The sequence below is a fragment of the Ptychodera flava genome, chromosome 4 (assembly GCF_041260155.1).
Source record: "Ptychodera flava strain L36383 chromosome 4, AS_Pfla_20210202, whole genome shotgun sequence".
In the NCBI taxonomy this organism is placed as follows: Eukaryota; Metazoa; Hemichordata; class Enteropneusta; family Ptychoderidae; genus Ptychodera; species Ptychodera flava.
Window position 1 is genome coordinate 33685603 of NC_091931.1, and position 15048 is coordinate 33700650.

The 15048-nt window shown below is 39.9% G+C and overlaps 2 protein-coding genes across 2 annotated transcripts in view; both read left to right on the forward strand.

Moving 5' to 3' along the window:
• Positions 1–207: 207 nt before the first annotated feature.
• Positions 208–13975, forward strand: LOC139130382 (protocadherin Fat 4-like). Its single transcript, XM_070696181.1, has 2 exons — positions 208–8396; positions 9974–13975. The coding sequence occupies exon 1, from the start codon at positions 306–308 to the stop codon at positions 4173–4175; it is 3870 nt and encodes a 1289-aa protein (XP_070552282.1). The 5' UTR covers positions 208–305; the 3' UTR covers positions 4176–8396; positions 9974–13975.
• The window catches only part of LOC139132252 (protocadherin Fat 4-like), a 54780-nt gene continuing 50963 nt past the window's right edge, over positions 11232–15048 (forward strand). Inside the window, 1 exon segment of the mRNA XM_070698640.1 lies at positions 11232–11365. Within this exon segment, the coding sequence (XP_070554741.1) occupies positions 11232–11365 (134 nt within the window).

Here is a 15048-nt window from a genome sequence, read left to right on the forward strand (position 1 = left end):
GCTAGGGTACGCTAGTCTACGATCCAGTTTTCACTTATATTTTGCGTGTTTGTGTCTAGATTACCCAATGGAAACAACTGGATGTGGTTTGTGATCGCCTTGAAGACGATGTGGGAGATTTTCAAGGAGTTCGGGATAGGCGATCCGGGACTTCAATAAGGTTCGATACCAAGTGTTGTTGAAGCCACAACATGGTGGTTGCTTCTGTGCGGATCACCCAAGCCCAGCACTGTACAAAAGCCACCGGTGCTACCTGAGATGGGATCGAGGGAATCGGTTCTCGCTTCTTAGTTCGCAACCACGGAATGGCAATCTACGGTCACAAAATGGTGCCGGCCAGGAGGATAAGTCAAGTGTTCGTTATAATTTTGTTACGTTTTCTTACCCTCGCGGTCGCCGAGGATGATTTACAGAATGGCCGTGCAGTCGAGCGTGTATTTTTCAGCGTCGACGAAGGTCAACCCCCTGGAATTTACGTAGGTACTGTGCCAATTCGGCCAGGTTTTACATACTCATTTAGTACAGATCCGCAAATATTTAGAATAGATAGTAATGATGGAACTATACAGACTACAGTCAACATCGATCGGGAAGAACTGGACGAGGACGATTTAAATTACGTAGTACTGGGAGTTTCTGTTACCGGCTCACAGCCTACGTACCCGATCGAAGTGAGAATAACTGTTGTGGACGTCAACGATAACTCGCCAAGTTTTCCAGAGCCAACCATCAGTATATCGTTCTCCGAAACGGCCAGGATAGGCGCACAGTACATTTTAGACACTGCTACAGACCCAGATGTGGGTACCAACGGTATTACGGAGAACTATGCCATTGCTGGCGGAAACACTGACAATTTATTCCGCCTAGTTGTAACGCCAAATCCTAGCGGCGCGGCCGCTTTTCTACATGTTGAGACAGTGGGTCGGTTGGACAGAGAAACCCAGGACTTTTATCAACTCAATGTTACAGCAACAGATGGAGGTAACCCACCTTTACTTGGGTATATTTTGGTTAATATAACTATTCGCGATGCGAATGACAATCCACCCATATTCGACCAGAGCGAATACGACGTGAGTTTGAACGAGAGCACGCCGGCGGATACGTTGGTGATGCGAGTGAGAGCTACAGATCGCGATGACGGTGAAAATGCCGAGGTTATTTATTTTCTTGATGAAGGGGAGGATTTATTTACAATTCACCCTCAAACTGGTGAAATAAGGACTTTGAGGACGTTGGATTTTGAAAGCAACGGCGTGTACACCATCACGGTGGAAGCCCAAGATAAGGGCAACCCCACTCAGTTCGGCCGTGCCTTCGTCCATATAAGTTTGGTGGATGAAAATGACCATTCGCCAACGGTGACTTTTCGTTTCATTCCAAGCAGTGCCACATTTGCCACCGTGGACGAAGATGCGGCCATCGGGTCGATTGTCGCTATTGCCACGGTAACAGACGCCGACGAGGGTCTCTTCGGGCAAGCATATCTTCGCATTGAAGCGGGCAACGAACAGGGACATTTTCGATTGTACCCGCTGGCCAATTTGTATGCCGTTCAGGTCGCGGCAAAGTTGGACCGAGAACGAATCTCGCAGTATAATTTGACTTTCATCGGCCAAGATTTCGGTTCACCACCGCGAACAACTGTGAAACATTTGATAATACATGTGACTGATGCCAACGATCACGCTCCAGAATTTGATCAGGAAGTTTACACCGCGTCCCTCAGCGAACTTTCACCAGTCGGCAGCTTTGTGAAAAGTCTCTCCGCTACTGATGGAGATTCGGGTCTAAACGCGCAAATTAAATATCAAATTACGGACGGGAATGATTTGAGTTGGTTCGAAATTGACGAAAATACCGGACTGGTGACCACTACAGCCAAACTTGATCAAGAATTCATATCAGAAATCACACTCAATGTTACAGCTCACGACCAAGGCAAAGTCCAGCGTCATGCCCAAACCCATCTTGTAATTACCATATTAGACGAAAATGACCAGGCGCCAACTTTTTCATTTACAAGTTACAACGTTACCATCCCAGAAAATGAACGTCCTAACCGGGAAATCACCATTGTGTCGGCTACAGACACCGACCTAGGTGTGAACGGGACAGTATTTTACAAACTGGAGGAACACGTAGACATTGATTATCCCGGTGTGTTCAGCATTGACAGCCAGTCAGGAAAAATCGTGACTCTAATTTCATTCGACAGGGAAACTCTCTCCCAATATACTGTCACCGTCAGGGCGTTCGACGGGGGCGATCCTCCTCAGTTTTCTCTCGCAGAAGTCAATGTCAAAGTGATCGATTTAAACGACAACTTCCCACAGTTTTACCCGATAAACTATTACGCCGACGTGCTGGAAAACGAAGAGGCGGGGACCTCTGTTTCACGAGTGAGTGCTTCAGACCCCGATTTTGGCAGTTATGGAATTATTCAGTATTCAATCGTTCAGGATACATCCAACGGAAAATTTTCAGTGGACTCATCGAGTGGTGTTGTTCGCACGACGACTTCGCTCGACAGAGAGGAACAATATTCTTATGAGTTGACAGTTCAGGCCCAGGATGGTGGGAATAAAGTTTCGCCAACGGCGGCCGTTGTTCATATTACTGTGACGGACATCCAGGACACGCCACCCCAGTTCAGTGAAAGTGTTTACCGATTCGAAATATTTGAAAATGTCGACTTGGGACATTATGTGGGCAGTGTCAGTGCCACCACCAGAGACCCGAGTACAAGTGTTACCTATGCAATTTCTTCAGGGGATAGAAATGGCGTCTTCCAGATTGTTGAAGCAACGGGAGAAATCAGAACAGCGAAACCCATTGATAGGGAAGAGCAGTCTTTTTACCAGCTGACTGTAATCGCAAACGGTGGCCCCGTAATCGGCCACACTCTCGTCAACTTAACTATTTTGGATTTGAACGATAACGACCCCCAGTTTTCACGCGATTCCATCATCACTGATGTGGTAGAAAGCTGGGAAGTCGGACACAACGTCTACAAAGTCGTTGCCACAGACAGTGATGGAGGACCGAACGCTGAGATCGTGTACGAACTGATTACAAATCCAGGGGAAGTGTTCCGCATTGATGCACAGACTGGTCAAATTACTTTGGACAAAACCATAAGTGGACAGACCAGAGCATACTTTTTACAGGTATTGGCCACTGACATGGGAACTCCACACCGTTCGTCGGTGCTGAACATTACAGTTCAAGTTCGCGATGTCAACGACCATGCGCCGGTCTTTGTCCAGAGCCAATACGCCACCGAAATCCATGAATCCACGGAACTGAACAGCCAGTTCTATCAGGTCTCCGCCACAGATGACGACATCGGAGAAAACGGACTCGTCTCCTACACCATCACACAAGGTAACGGTGCTAATAAATTTGGCGTTTTCCCCGACGGCAGTCTGTACCTGAAGAATTACTTGGACAGGGAGCTGATGGACGTGTACGTTTTGACCATCACAGCCTCTGACAACGGAGTACCTCAACGCAGCTCGTCGGTACCGGTGACAATCACCGTCATGGACGACAATGACAACAGGCCGTTATTCGCAAACCAGACGTATTATTTACATCTCCAGGAAGAATTGCCTCCAAACACATACGTCGGCATTGTCATTGCCAGTGACAGAGACATCGGCACCAACGCAGAACTGACTTACACTCTTTCATCAGGACAGTCGGACTTCACCATCAATCCACAAACCGGTGAAATCAGCAGCCTTAGGACATTTGATCGTGAGCAGCTCGTCAGAGAGGGCAAACCAACTGTCTTCGAGTTGGACGCTGTCGTCCATGACAATGGACAGCACCGACTTGAGGACAATGCACACATATATATCTACATCACTGATGTCAACGACAACCACCCTCAATTCTTCTCCGATGTGTACACAGCATCAATTTCCGAAACGGCTACAACCAACACACCTGTCGTCCATGTTGCGGCCCACGATGAAGACAGTGGTACAAACTCGCAGATAACATACAGAATCTCATCCGGCAACACAGAGGAGAAATTTCAAATAAATACTTTCACCGGACAAATCACGCTGAACGGGATGTTGGACAGGGAGACCGTTTCCGAGTACACGCTGACTGTCAGTGCTGAAGATCAAGGCACACCAGAGCCTCCCTTACAAAAATAACTTATAGATACCTATAGCTAGCTATAGGTTACTTATAGGTACCTATAGGTAGCTATAGGTTACTTATAGGTACCTATAGGTCAATCCACCTATAGGTAATAATTTTATAGAAATCGATGGTTTTCTATAAACGTATCGCCTATAAGTTTATTACCCTATAGGTGTCTATAGACCTACAAACCTGTATGTTTTTTTCCCTACAAAAACTGTTTAGGTTTCTATAGACCTACAAACCTATAAGTTTATTTCCCTACAAAAACTAGTTTTCTAAAGACCTACAAACCTATAGGTCTGTTAACTGAAGGAAGTTGCTGTGTAGTTTTGTCGAAGTAATATGCTCAATTCCCCTCATAGCTAAAAATATTTTTCTCATAAGAAATTATTTCTTTATATGAGATAATTTTTCTTCAAATAAGAAAAATTGCAACAACGTTTTCTAGCAAGATCTTATTTTGTATTGAGCTGAACATGTAATAAGAAAATTTTTCTTGATTTGAGAAAAATATTCTTGATTCAAGAAAAATATTCTCAATATGAGTTCTATTAAGAAATCGTTAGTCATTTAATTTTGATAACAAGATAAAAATTCCTATATTAAGGAAATCATTATCTAGATTTATGATCATGCTAACGATTCAAGCAAGATCATGTAAGTATTGAGCTGACCAGTAATGAGGATATTTTTCTTGATTCAAGAAAAATATTCTTGATTCAAGAGAAATATTCTAAATACAAAAAATATTCTCAATATAAGTTTATCAAGAATTTTTTAAGGTGTTAAATTCTGCTAACAAGATAAAATTTCTTACATCAACCCTTTGAGGGCCATTGTAAACTTTTGACATCTACCACAAAACAGCCTGCTTATTATTTGCTATAATGATAATAATAAAGTATGTATGATACCTTTAATTAATTTTGACCAAAGTCTAAAACCAGTGTGATGCTATACATTGTGTGCCAAAAAAGGAAAACTGTGTCAATTAAAAATACCGTCAAGGACAGTGTGCTCACATTCGGTTTGAATTGGTAAATTCAAGAAATATTTAAACCAGAAAAACAAGAATGACAAAAGCAAATAAGGTCTGCAACTTAGGTACTGGAGGTCATCTTTAGGAACATGCATATCAACTTCTATAGCAATGGGACAAGCAGATCCTACATACATAAGCAAAATGTCAACAAAAAAATTAGCCAGAGAAGCTTGACAAAAAGAAAAGGTGGGAGAGTAGGGAAAAAATGAAGAGTGGGAAAAATGTACAAGGGATCTGGTAAAAAGTAATGCTACCTCATCAATCTTCTAGCCCCTACCCCCTCCTGAATATCAAATGTTCCAACCCTTACATAAGACCAGCTGGCAGGAAATAAATTTACAACCTCAGGGATGTTTTAATGTGATGAGTGCTATCATTCGAATGTAAACAGCACTTAAATCAGTTACAGATAGTGAAATGCCTTCCACTGGTGGGGGGATTACGACATCTGGAATTATCCTGGATCCAAATTTCTCATCAGTTCTTGTGTGTCTTACATGCAAAAGTTGCAAAAATTGGTTCGCAATGAAAAACTTTACCTCAACTTTGTTTTCTGGATCAAATTTTACTACAAATTGATATTAAATATGACAAAATTATGTTCACAGCCTCCAAAACTCTCTCACAACATATTCTGGGTTGGTGTAGGTCATTTAGGGTCACAAACTGAGAAAATTACCTAAAATATAAAAATTTGGGGTTTCCTAACACTTTGAGCAGAAAATTTATCTAATAACATCCCTCGGGACTTTTGTACCAAATTACAAAGCTATCAGACAAGTAATTTTGAGAACAAGTTTTCTTGACCAAAAATGACAAAATTGTCTTAAAAATACAAATTTGTATATTTCATGACAATTTCCCATATCTGACTATTGTCATCCCTGGACATCTGTACACCAAACATAAAAGCTGTCTGTCCAGGGGCTTTAAAAAGAAAATATTTTTTAAGATTTTTTGACCAAAAATGACAAAAATTGCCCCAAAACAGTAATATTTCCAATTTTGTCGTAATTTCAACAATTAGAAGGGTAACACCCTCACAAACATCCAATCCAAATTTGAGAGCAATTGGGCTAGCGGTTTCAGAAAAGAATAAATTTTACTGAAAATGAGAAAAATAACCAAAAAATTCAGCAAAAATACAAAATTCGAGATATCTTCACAATATTCATAAAACTGATTTTGATCAACCTGAGGAACATGTATACCAAATATCAAAGCTATCAGATTAGTAGTTTTTGAATAAAAAAATTTTTGACCAAAAAATCGGAAAATTGCCCCAAAATTACAAATATGAAAATTTCAATTCAATTTGAATAAACTTGACTGAGGTCATCCTGAGGAACATGTATACCGACTTTCAAAGCAATCAGATAAGTGGTTTTAGAGAAAAACATTTTTTGACTAAAAACTGAAAAAAATTACCCCAAAAATAGAAACATGCAAATTTCATCCCAAATTTTAAAGACCTAATTTAAAATACCTACAGAAACATGCACACCAAGTTTCAACCCAATCTAACCAACGGTTACAGAGTTTTAGCAATTTGCAGTGTTTTTTCTTTTTTCCCCTCATTTGCATATTTTTTGACACTGACAAGTTAATTTGAACAAATTCACATCTCCATCCCTAGGTGCACCTGTACACCAAATACTAAGACAGTAGGTGCAGCGGTTTAGGTGTTTTTGATGTGGACGGACATACATACATACATACATACATACATACATACATACAGTAATACATACATACATACATACATACATACATACATACATACATACATACATACATGCAAATCGGATGCAAATGAACTGATTCAGCTTATACGATAACCTCACATTGGTATACCAAATGTGAGCTAAAAATGAAAGAAAATATGAAAAATTTTGCTTAAAAAATTTAGGCAGAAAAAACATGGTGGTCAAAGAGTGAAGAATTCAATATCTAGATTTAAGATCATGTTTACCATTCTAGCAAGATTATGTTTGGTATTGAGCTGACAAGTAATGGGAATATTTTTCTTGATTCAAGAAAAATATCCTCAATATAAGTTTAATCAAGAAATTGCAAGGTGTTTGATGTTGCAAACGAGAAAATTTCTAACATTGAGAAAATCAAAATACCCATTTAAGATCATGTTAACCATATTTTTGGAAAGTTAAAACTCTGCAAGATGTTTGAAAATTCTGCCCGAAACAGTTAAATTTATTGCATTTTGGGTCAAGGGTGATCTCAACAGGATATTTTCTATTGAAAGTTTGTGTATGTTCCATGAAAACCTCTATCAAAATATATTGAGAAAAAGTATTTTTATAGAAAAACACACCAGAATGAATTAGGTCTATGTGTAAATCAAAAATATTAGGCCTACACAAACAATGAAAAGATTTATGTTTACTCAACACTGTTGCAGTAATATTTTATTTCTTTAATCGGTTACCATATTTTTTGCCAAAAAGCTTTATTTTAAGCAATCAGAATTTTTTGACGACTTTTTGTTCATCAAAGCTCTAAAACTACGCTTATTTGCGTTGGTTTACGGTTGTGATTGACAGCAGTGCAGTTCATGACCTCTGACCTCACCATCTGCGCGCGCATGTTTACTTCACAAGCTGCTGGCTGACCGCAGGTAGTCGTCTGGTAAACAAACTATCTCGAAATTACATTTTTTGAATGAGGATGTCCTTGTATTCCTTCCATCATTTAAAGGAACGAATACTTTCTTCGGATAAGACTTATTCCAGCGAAGATGAATCGATAAGACCAAGCTAGTGGCGTGAGTCAACACGGTAAATGACAGTCACGTAGTGCTGTACACAGTATGTACGGATTACGCTAATGTAAAGCCGTGATCGAGAACCAGCTGAAGCCCCGGAACCGGCCTCGTAGAAGAACGTCGCTAGCTCGTTTTTTATCCAAAGACCAGATGTCGAATCGCAATGAATTAACGAGTTGAGAAGTATATGTTTGCGATGAAATAAGATGTTTGAAAAAACATCAGAGGTCACGCAGTTGTCTGTCTACCGGGACTATGGCCGCCGCGCTGTCACTGGTAAACTAAAAGATACGTCTACGGCAATATTCACGAGACTGTTCATAGGCGAAGAGTTTGATTCCATGATAAAGTGAATGAGATAAACTACTAGAGGTCAACGACAAGGGGACTGGCAGTAAAAATACGGTAAGAAATTGACTAAACTTTCAACATTATTATTATGTGTGACGTCGTGATAGTTTCTTCAATACGTCCTATATGCCGTGCGAGTACATACCTGTATGACGGCTGAGATCTTTCTTGTTCGATCTTTTCATCACTGAGTTTTCAATTTAAAAGAAAATACTTGATACGAAGTTTGGCCATTTTGTTATACCGAACGTCATTTTTATGAAATCTGGACTAAACGTTTTTTTCAAAAATGGTGCACGTCCCGGGCTTGGCCGATAGGCAATCAATGGCTTCGCGCCGGCGCCAAAATTTGTTTTATACTTCTGCAACATTGTAGCAATTTAACAAAGTTTTTTAATTGTACTTGGCATCGGTGAGTAGTCCAGGGAAAGACACTAACGATAACGGTTGTCCGATTGCCCGGGGCAAGTGAAAGTCGCATTCGGGCAAGTGAAACGCCGATGCCACTTGCCCGACGGGACAAGTGAAAAAATAATTACCTAGGAATCAAATCCATGAGATCGATTTTCTTATGTGGGAACACCGACAAATAATATCATTTTATGTCATTGTGAGAACTAGCATAAAGTTTTTCACAAAATTGCATGATCGTTTTCAATAAACAATACCATCGGTTAATTACCGTACGCTGGTTGAGCGTACGTCCACAAAGTTCCTTGCCCTCACAAGACAAGGTTATGGTGTCACATGTCTGTAGACTACGATCAAAAAGGAGACACACACGAAGTTTTTGTGTTTTGTATGAATGTTTACAACACTATAAAAATAAAATTAGCACCAAAAAATAAGACTTACTAAAACGTACTCTACAATGCAATGTTCAGTTCAGTGACTGGCATTCACTGGTGGCATTGTGCATTTGTGGATCGAAAGACTGCATGCAAAGATGACAGGGATGAGGGATGGTATGATGATATACGCAGTGTAAAAACATGACAAAGAATTATATTATTTTTCAGAAGCTTCAAAACATTCCTTTATAACATCTAAAGATTTTTTCTTTCTGTATAGTTCAGTTAAAACTGAAAAAATACCTTGAAGGTACAGTGGAAGTGGCTGTTATTATTTGTGCATTAGTATATTTTTTCCATGAATATCCATGATCATGAATATTAATGAAATGTCCAGCACTCTTGGAAGTCTGGGGGGAATAGTTAGAGAGTGACTGACATTTTTCACTACACATCATGAAGTTTGATGAATAATATGATAAAGTTTTTGAAATAAAGTGTGTGAAATAAAAAATCACTGCTTTTGCTTTTTTCAAACCACAAAATTTTACTGGGCAAGTGGTTTTCCAATTTGGGCAAGTGAACTTAACCCCCCACTTGCACGAAGGGCAAGTGGATAAATAAATAAATAGTGTCTTTCCCTGTAGCCCGCAATGCCAATGCTATGGATGCTTCAAAAATGGCAAATAAACGCGCATTTTAAGCTATTGTGAATATGACACATTTCAGTTCCTGAGATCATTAAAGGAACAGCTTTGCTCCAATTTGTGTACTTTGTCTTGTGAAAAATTGTATGCTATGCTCCTTGTTCATATACTGTCTTTTTTTAAATTTCTACAGTATGGACAACTTTGGCATGTTATGGATATATCCCATCACTGAATAACAGATGACTATCATTGTATAGAATCCTGCAGGAGAAAGGAGCTTGACAGTGGGAAAATAGCCATAAGACTTTTGAAAGTTTTTATAGGAAATTGCAGTTTCAAAACCAGGTTGGTTTGATGCCATACGAGTAAGGAACCACACAATATGTGTGATAATCAAAAAATTGAAAACCCTAGAAACATTTACAAGTGTACCACACAACATTTTGTATAAAATTAACAGTCACAAGAAACAGTTTCATAGTGATGTACATGTATTGAGGTTGTTAAATAGATACAGTAGACCCTCGCTATGACGATCATGATGGGGTACATTGTTCGTTAAATTGAAGTGTTCATTATTATGAAGAACGAACATAAACATATCGTCGCACTTGGAATATTTGCCACCTGTAATCATGGCAGGACCAAGTGAATTTCTTGTTTGATGGTTGGTTGCGCTATCTCCTCCTAGTCTAGTCTGGTTCCCTGACCTACATTTCTGAGTATGCCCACGCATCCCCAGCGCATCGTATCTTTGTTGCAATACTTGTGGACGTACTAGCGTAACTCCTCCTTGCCTTTGAATATCAATATGCTGCTCTTTGGAACCTCCTCACCTTCGCTACAGTTGATACTGTGGAGCTTGTCTTGAACGGACAACAGCTTGCGGTTATGGGGAGCAGAAGCGCTAGAAGCCAGAATGTATGTACCGATAGACTGTAAACGTGGTTGATATGAATAATCGGTTTACTCAGTAGAGATACTGTTGTAAAACTTCGTCTTTTATTGCATACAGTCTGTGAATGGATTGTATGTTCACACTTTACACAATTTCCATAATGTATGTATGTATGCAGCGTTCTCACCAGGCCGCGATTCCGCGACATTCTCGCGTATTTTTCTGTTTTGTCGCAGATTTCTTGGACGTGCGCGCCAATAGTGGCGCGCCTTTGAAATTATAAACTTTCGTGATGCCAGCCGTACGGCGCAGCCGGCCGTATCATACAGCCAATACTTCTCACCATGGACGTAAATGATTGACGCGAGTAATTACACTTCCTGGTTGAAACCGTGGCAATCTGGAGGCAATACCCGTCAGAGGGCGTACTTAAGCCACAGTCACTTGTGATTCGATACATGATGGCCGATGTGTGGATGCATTATCATTACGTATACCACACAGCGGCCGTCGTGTATTGAATCACACGAGACTGTGGTAGTCTGACGCAATGGACGTGGTGTTCGCCTTGCATGCACACCGGTACATGTCCACGGAATTCGCGGAAGCTGGAGGCGTCATGGGCACGATAAATATTTTCATAGGCTACGACAACGATAATTCGAACTACGAAAACACAAGAATGTAAAGCTTGTATATCCCTAAGGAATTACATGAACATTTTTCGAAAACAACGGACTCGAAGCTGGTAGCATTATACTGTGAGTTCCGCATGGCAACCAGGGTCTTGACGGGAACGACGTTATAGTGTTCGTGCCGTTGAGATTCAGTGAATTTTTGTTCTCGAAAAATAACGCAACTTTGTCTGAGATAATTTTTAGGTCTTTGCTATGTTTGGAATCATGTATAAACTTCGCGGGAGATACGTGTTGTGTGATGTTATCAGGCATTTGCTCCGTTCCTCGCCCACGTGACCTAGTACCTACGACTGGAAATGATCGACAACTGGCCCACTGCCGATTGATGATATTATTCTAAAGTAGTTCCGAGGTTTAAATGTGGAATAGTTGGAGGAAACTTCTCTTATTATGCAAACAATTATCAATTCTTGGCTTGCGCATGTGATAAGTATATTATTCCAGGCGAACTTATACGTGAGAACATGGGCGTCTTTTTTCCATGCTTCAATCAATTGACAAAATTTGTAGCCTTGGCTGGGGACCAAAATTTCACGTCAAAAGTTGATGATTGTTTACAAACATCATAGGGATATGTTTCCTGATCTAAATAAATGCTGACTGCCTATTCCTTCTGCTGGTTGTGAAAGGGGGTTTAGTGTGCGAAAAAAAAGTAACTCATGACAGGAATCAACTGGGAGCTGAACGACTGGACACTCCAGCAACTACTGTTATTGTAGAGGGCCCCGAAATGGACTTTCACACTGGAAAGAACGAAAGTCCCATAGACTTTTCATTAAAAGGCACTGATATTCAATATCAGTTGATATTTTCACCGAATGTTTACAAAAAAAGTTGTTAAGTTGAATGAGTTGTTGAGTCCTTTATTTTTTCCATGCATAGAATAAGGTTTGTATTTGCAGTTGACTTTTTTAACATATTTATATATTGTCTCACAAAATCATCCGTTGTCCCGGTTTTTTTTGGTCAGCGGGACAAAATGTCCCACAAAATTTTTTTCTGGTGAGAACACTGTGTATGTGTGTACGTACAGTATGTCCGTAAACATCAAAAACTCATGCACCCCGCTGCACTTTTTTGCTTGGTATCTAGTGTGTGGATGCATCCTGGGCTGTAGATCGGATTTCGTTCAAATGAAGTTTGCAGTGCCCACATTATGCAAATGAGCTTAAAATATATGAAAACAGTCAAAAAATTACTGATGTTTTGATTGCATCGAAAATTAGTATGCAAGTAACTTAGTTGGACCTCATACAGTTTCATGCATATGGTGAAGATATCTTGAATTTTGTATTTTTGCAGCATTTTTTTTTATTTTCCTCATTTTAAGTAAAAAATATTCTTCTCTGAAACCGCCAGCCCCATTGCTCTCAAATTTGGGTTGGAGGTTCCCAAGGGTGTAACCCTTTACATTTGTTGAAATTTCGACAAAATTGGAAAAATTACTTTCTTTTGGCAATTTTTGTCATTTTTAAGTCAAAAATTCTTCAAAATATTTTCTTTTTCAAGCCACTAGATAGACAGCTTTTATATTTGGTATACAGTTGCGCAGAGATGACAATAATTAGATATTGTCAGGGTTTTACATGACGCGCATTTCTGCGTCCTTTACGCATAAAACCGGACGCAGGACCCCTCAAAAACTAAACCACGCGTCCCTTGGGACGCAGCAATATCTGTTGCTGGTGTACACCTTGCGAAGCTGCTGAACACGTAAAACACATCCCAGTAAACTTACCGACCCCGTACTTTAACCCTTAAAGTGCCGCGTCGGTTTATAAACCGACACGGCATTCTCCGCTCTCAGCGCCACGTCGGTATATAAACCGACAGTGATTGCGTTCTATGCTTATGCCTAACTTAGCTATGCATTGCCGAACTCAGCCAGAAGGAGGGTATTCCTGACCCTTTGAACCCAGTTTAGTACCATATAAGGACTAAAATAATGACATCATGCAGCCTAACAATCGAAAATTCCAGTAATTTATGCGAACTTTCTTCAAAAGAGGTCAGCGGTTTTCATGAATATTTAATCAGGTCTGCAGTTTCACCCGTACGCGGATACGGCCACAGTGCATTGAACGAAACACGTACGTACGTTTTGAAAGCTTTACCATGCCGTAGACACGGAAGACAACTATATTATGCCAAGCTACTGCCCTCTGGGTGATAGAAATGATAGATTTTACAGTTTTTTTGAGAATATTTTATGGAAAAATGACGCGATTTGGTGACCAAATCGATCGCGATAGTGAACTTCGAACGTATCGGCGGCCAAGATGGCGGCACTGTGTGATGCCTAACTCTCGACATGGAACCCGAGGTTAAGGTTTTCGAAGTCCAAAACATGCAAGATTGAGAAATTTGTAAGGATTCGGTTAAATTGAAGTGTATTTTGTGAATTTTCAAGCGTTTGACTGCCAAAAAGCCCCTTTAAACTGTTGATATTTGACCTCCGGCCGTCCTGAAGCGAGACGGCCATAACAGTCGACCCGGTTTGTAAATGAAATGTAGTTGTTCTGAACTGTTGACATTGCGAGACATTTCCTACGTGTTACGCATTTTTTTAACTGAAATAAACCGGACATGAAACTTTTTTCTCGATACTTAGTGGTTTCTTTCCATTTTGTGGCGGATTTTGTGGCGTGCTTGTCAAAAAATGTGATCAAACTTGGCGAACGGATTGACTAGTATGTATGGTAGTACGAGTCCGTGACTCGATAAGCCACAGATAGTTACACACGCGTACGTGAATTAAACTAATGTAAGTTGGGTCAAACACCAAAATTAATCGATAAAAAGGTTAGTGAAATGTGTTTTTGTCTTCAACTCTTCATTATAGTTATACAGGCGGTTCAAACTATACAGAGTCAGTTGAATATGCCCTATAGTTGTGTGCATGTGTTGCACAATAGTTACCCCTCCATGTACAATATGGAACCTTGTTGTCTCTGTGTATGCAAATTAATACTAATTGAACACAGTGAAGACCATGGCATTGATAAACTATAAAACATTTTTGTGAAATAAATTGGGACCCCATATTTTGATGTAGGACTCCATTTTCTAACACCAGAGTCCCAGGGACTCTCAAAAGTTAAAAGTGATGTAAAACCCTGTATTGTCCTGAAATATACAAATTTGTATTTTTAAGACAAGTTTACTGTGTCATTTTTGTTCAAGAAAAATTGTTCTCAAAATTACTTGTCTGATAGCCATCTGGCCATTGTAGCTGTTCATGTAAAATGGTCAATACAAAGGGGTAGGAACATTTGATATTCAGGAGGGGCTAGGGTGTAGAAGATTGATGAGGTAGCATTATTTTTTACCAGATCCTTTGCACATTATTTTCTCCCGTTTCTTTATTTTTTCCCCATTCTCCCATCTTTTCTTTTTGTCAAGCCTTCTCTGGCTGACTTTTTTAGTCTGACTTTTTTAGTCCCTGGGGACGCAGTCCAGCAAGAACTTGGGTCCCATCCATCCATCCATCAACAGCCCTTTCTCTGTCACCCCTGAGCCGATTTTCTTCAAACTGTGTGCAAGGATAAAGTACTGTGCCATACACATGAACGTCAATTTATTTTGCAATACAATCCAATATGGTCTCCGGACACCATCTTGTTGTGAATATCCCTGAACCTATTTTGTTCAAACTTGGCACACAGACAT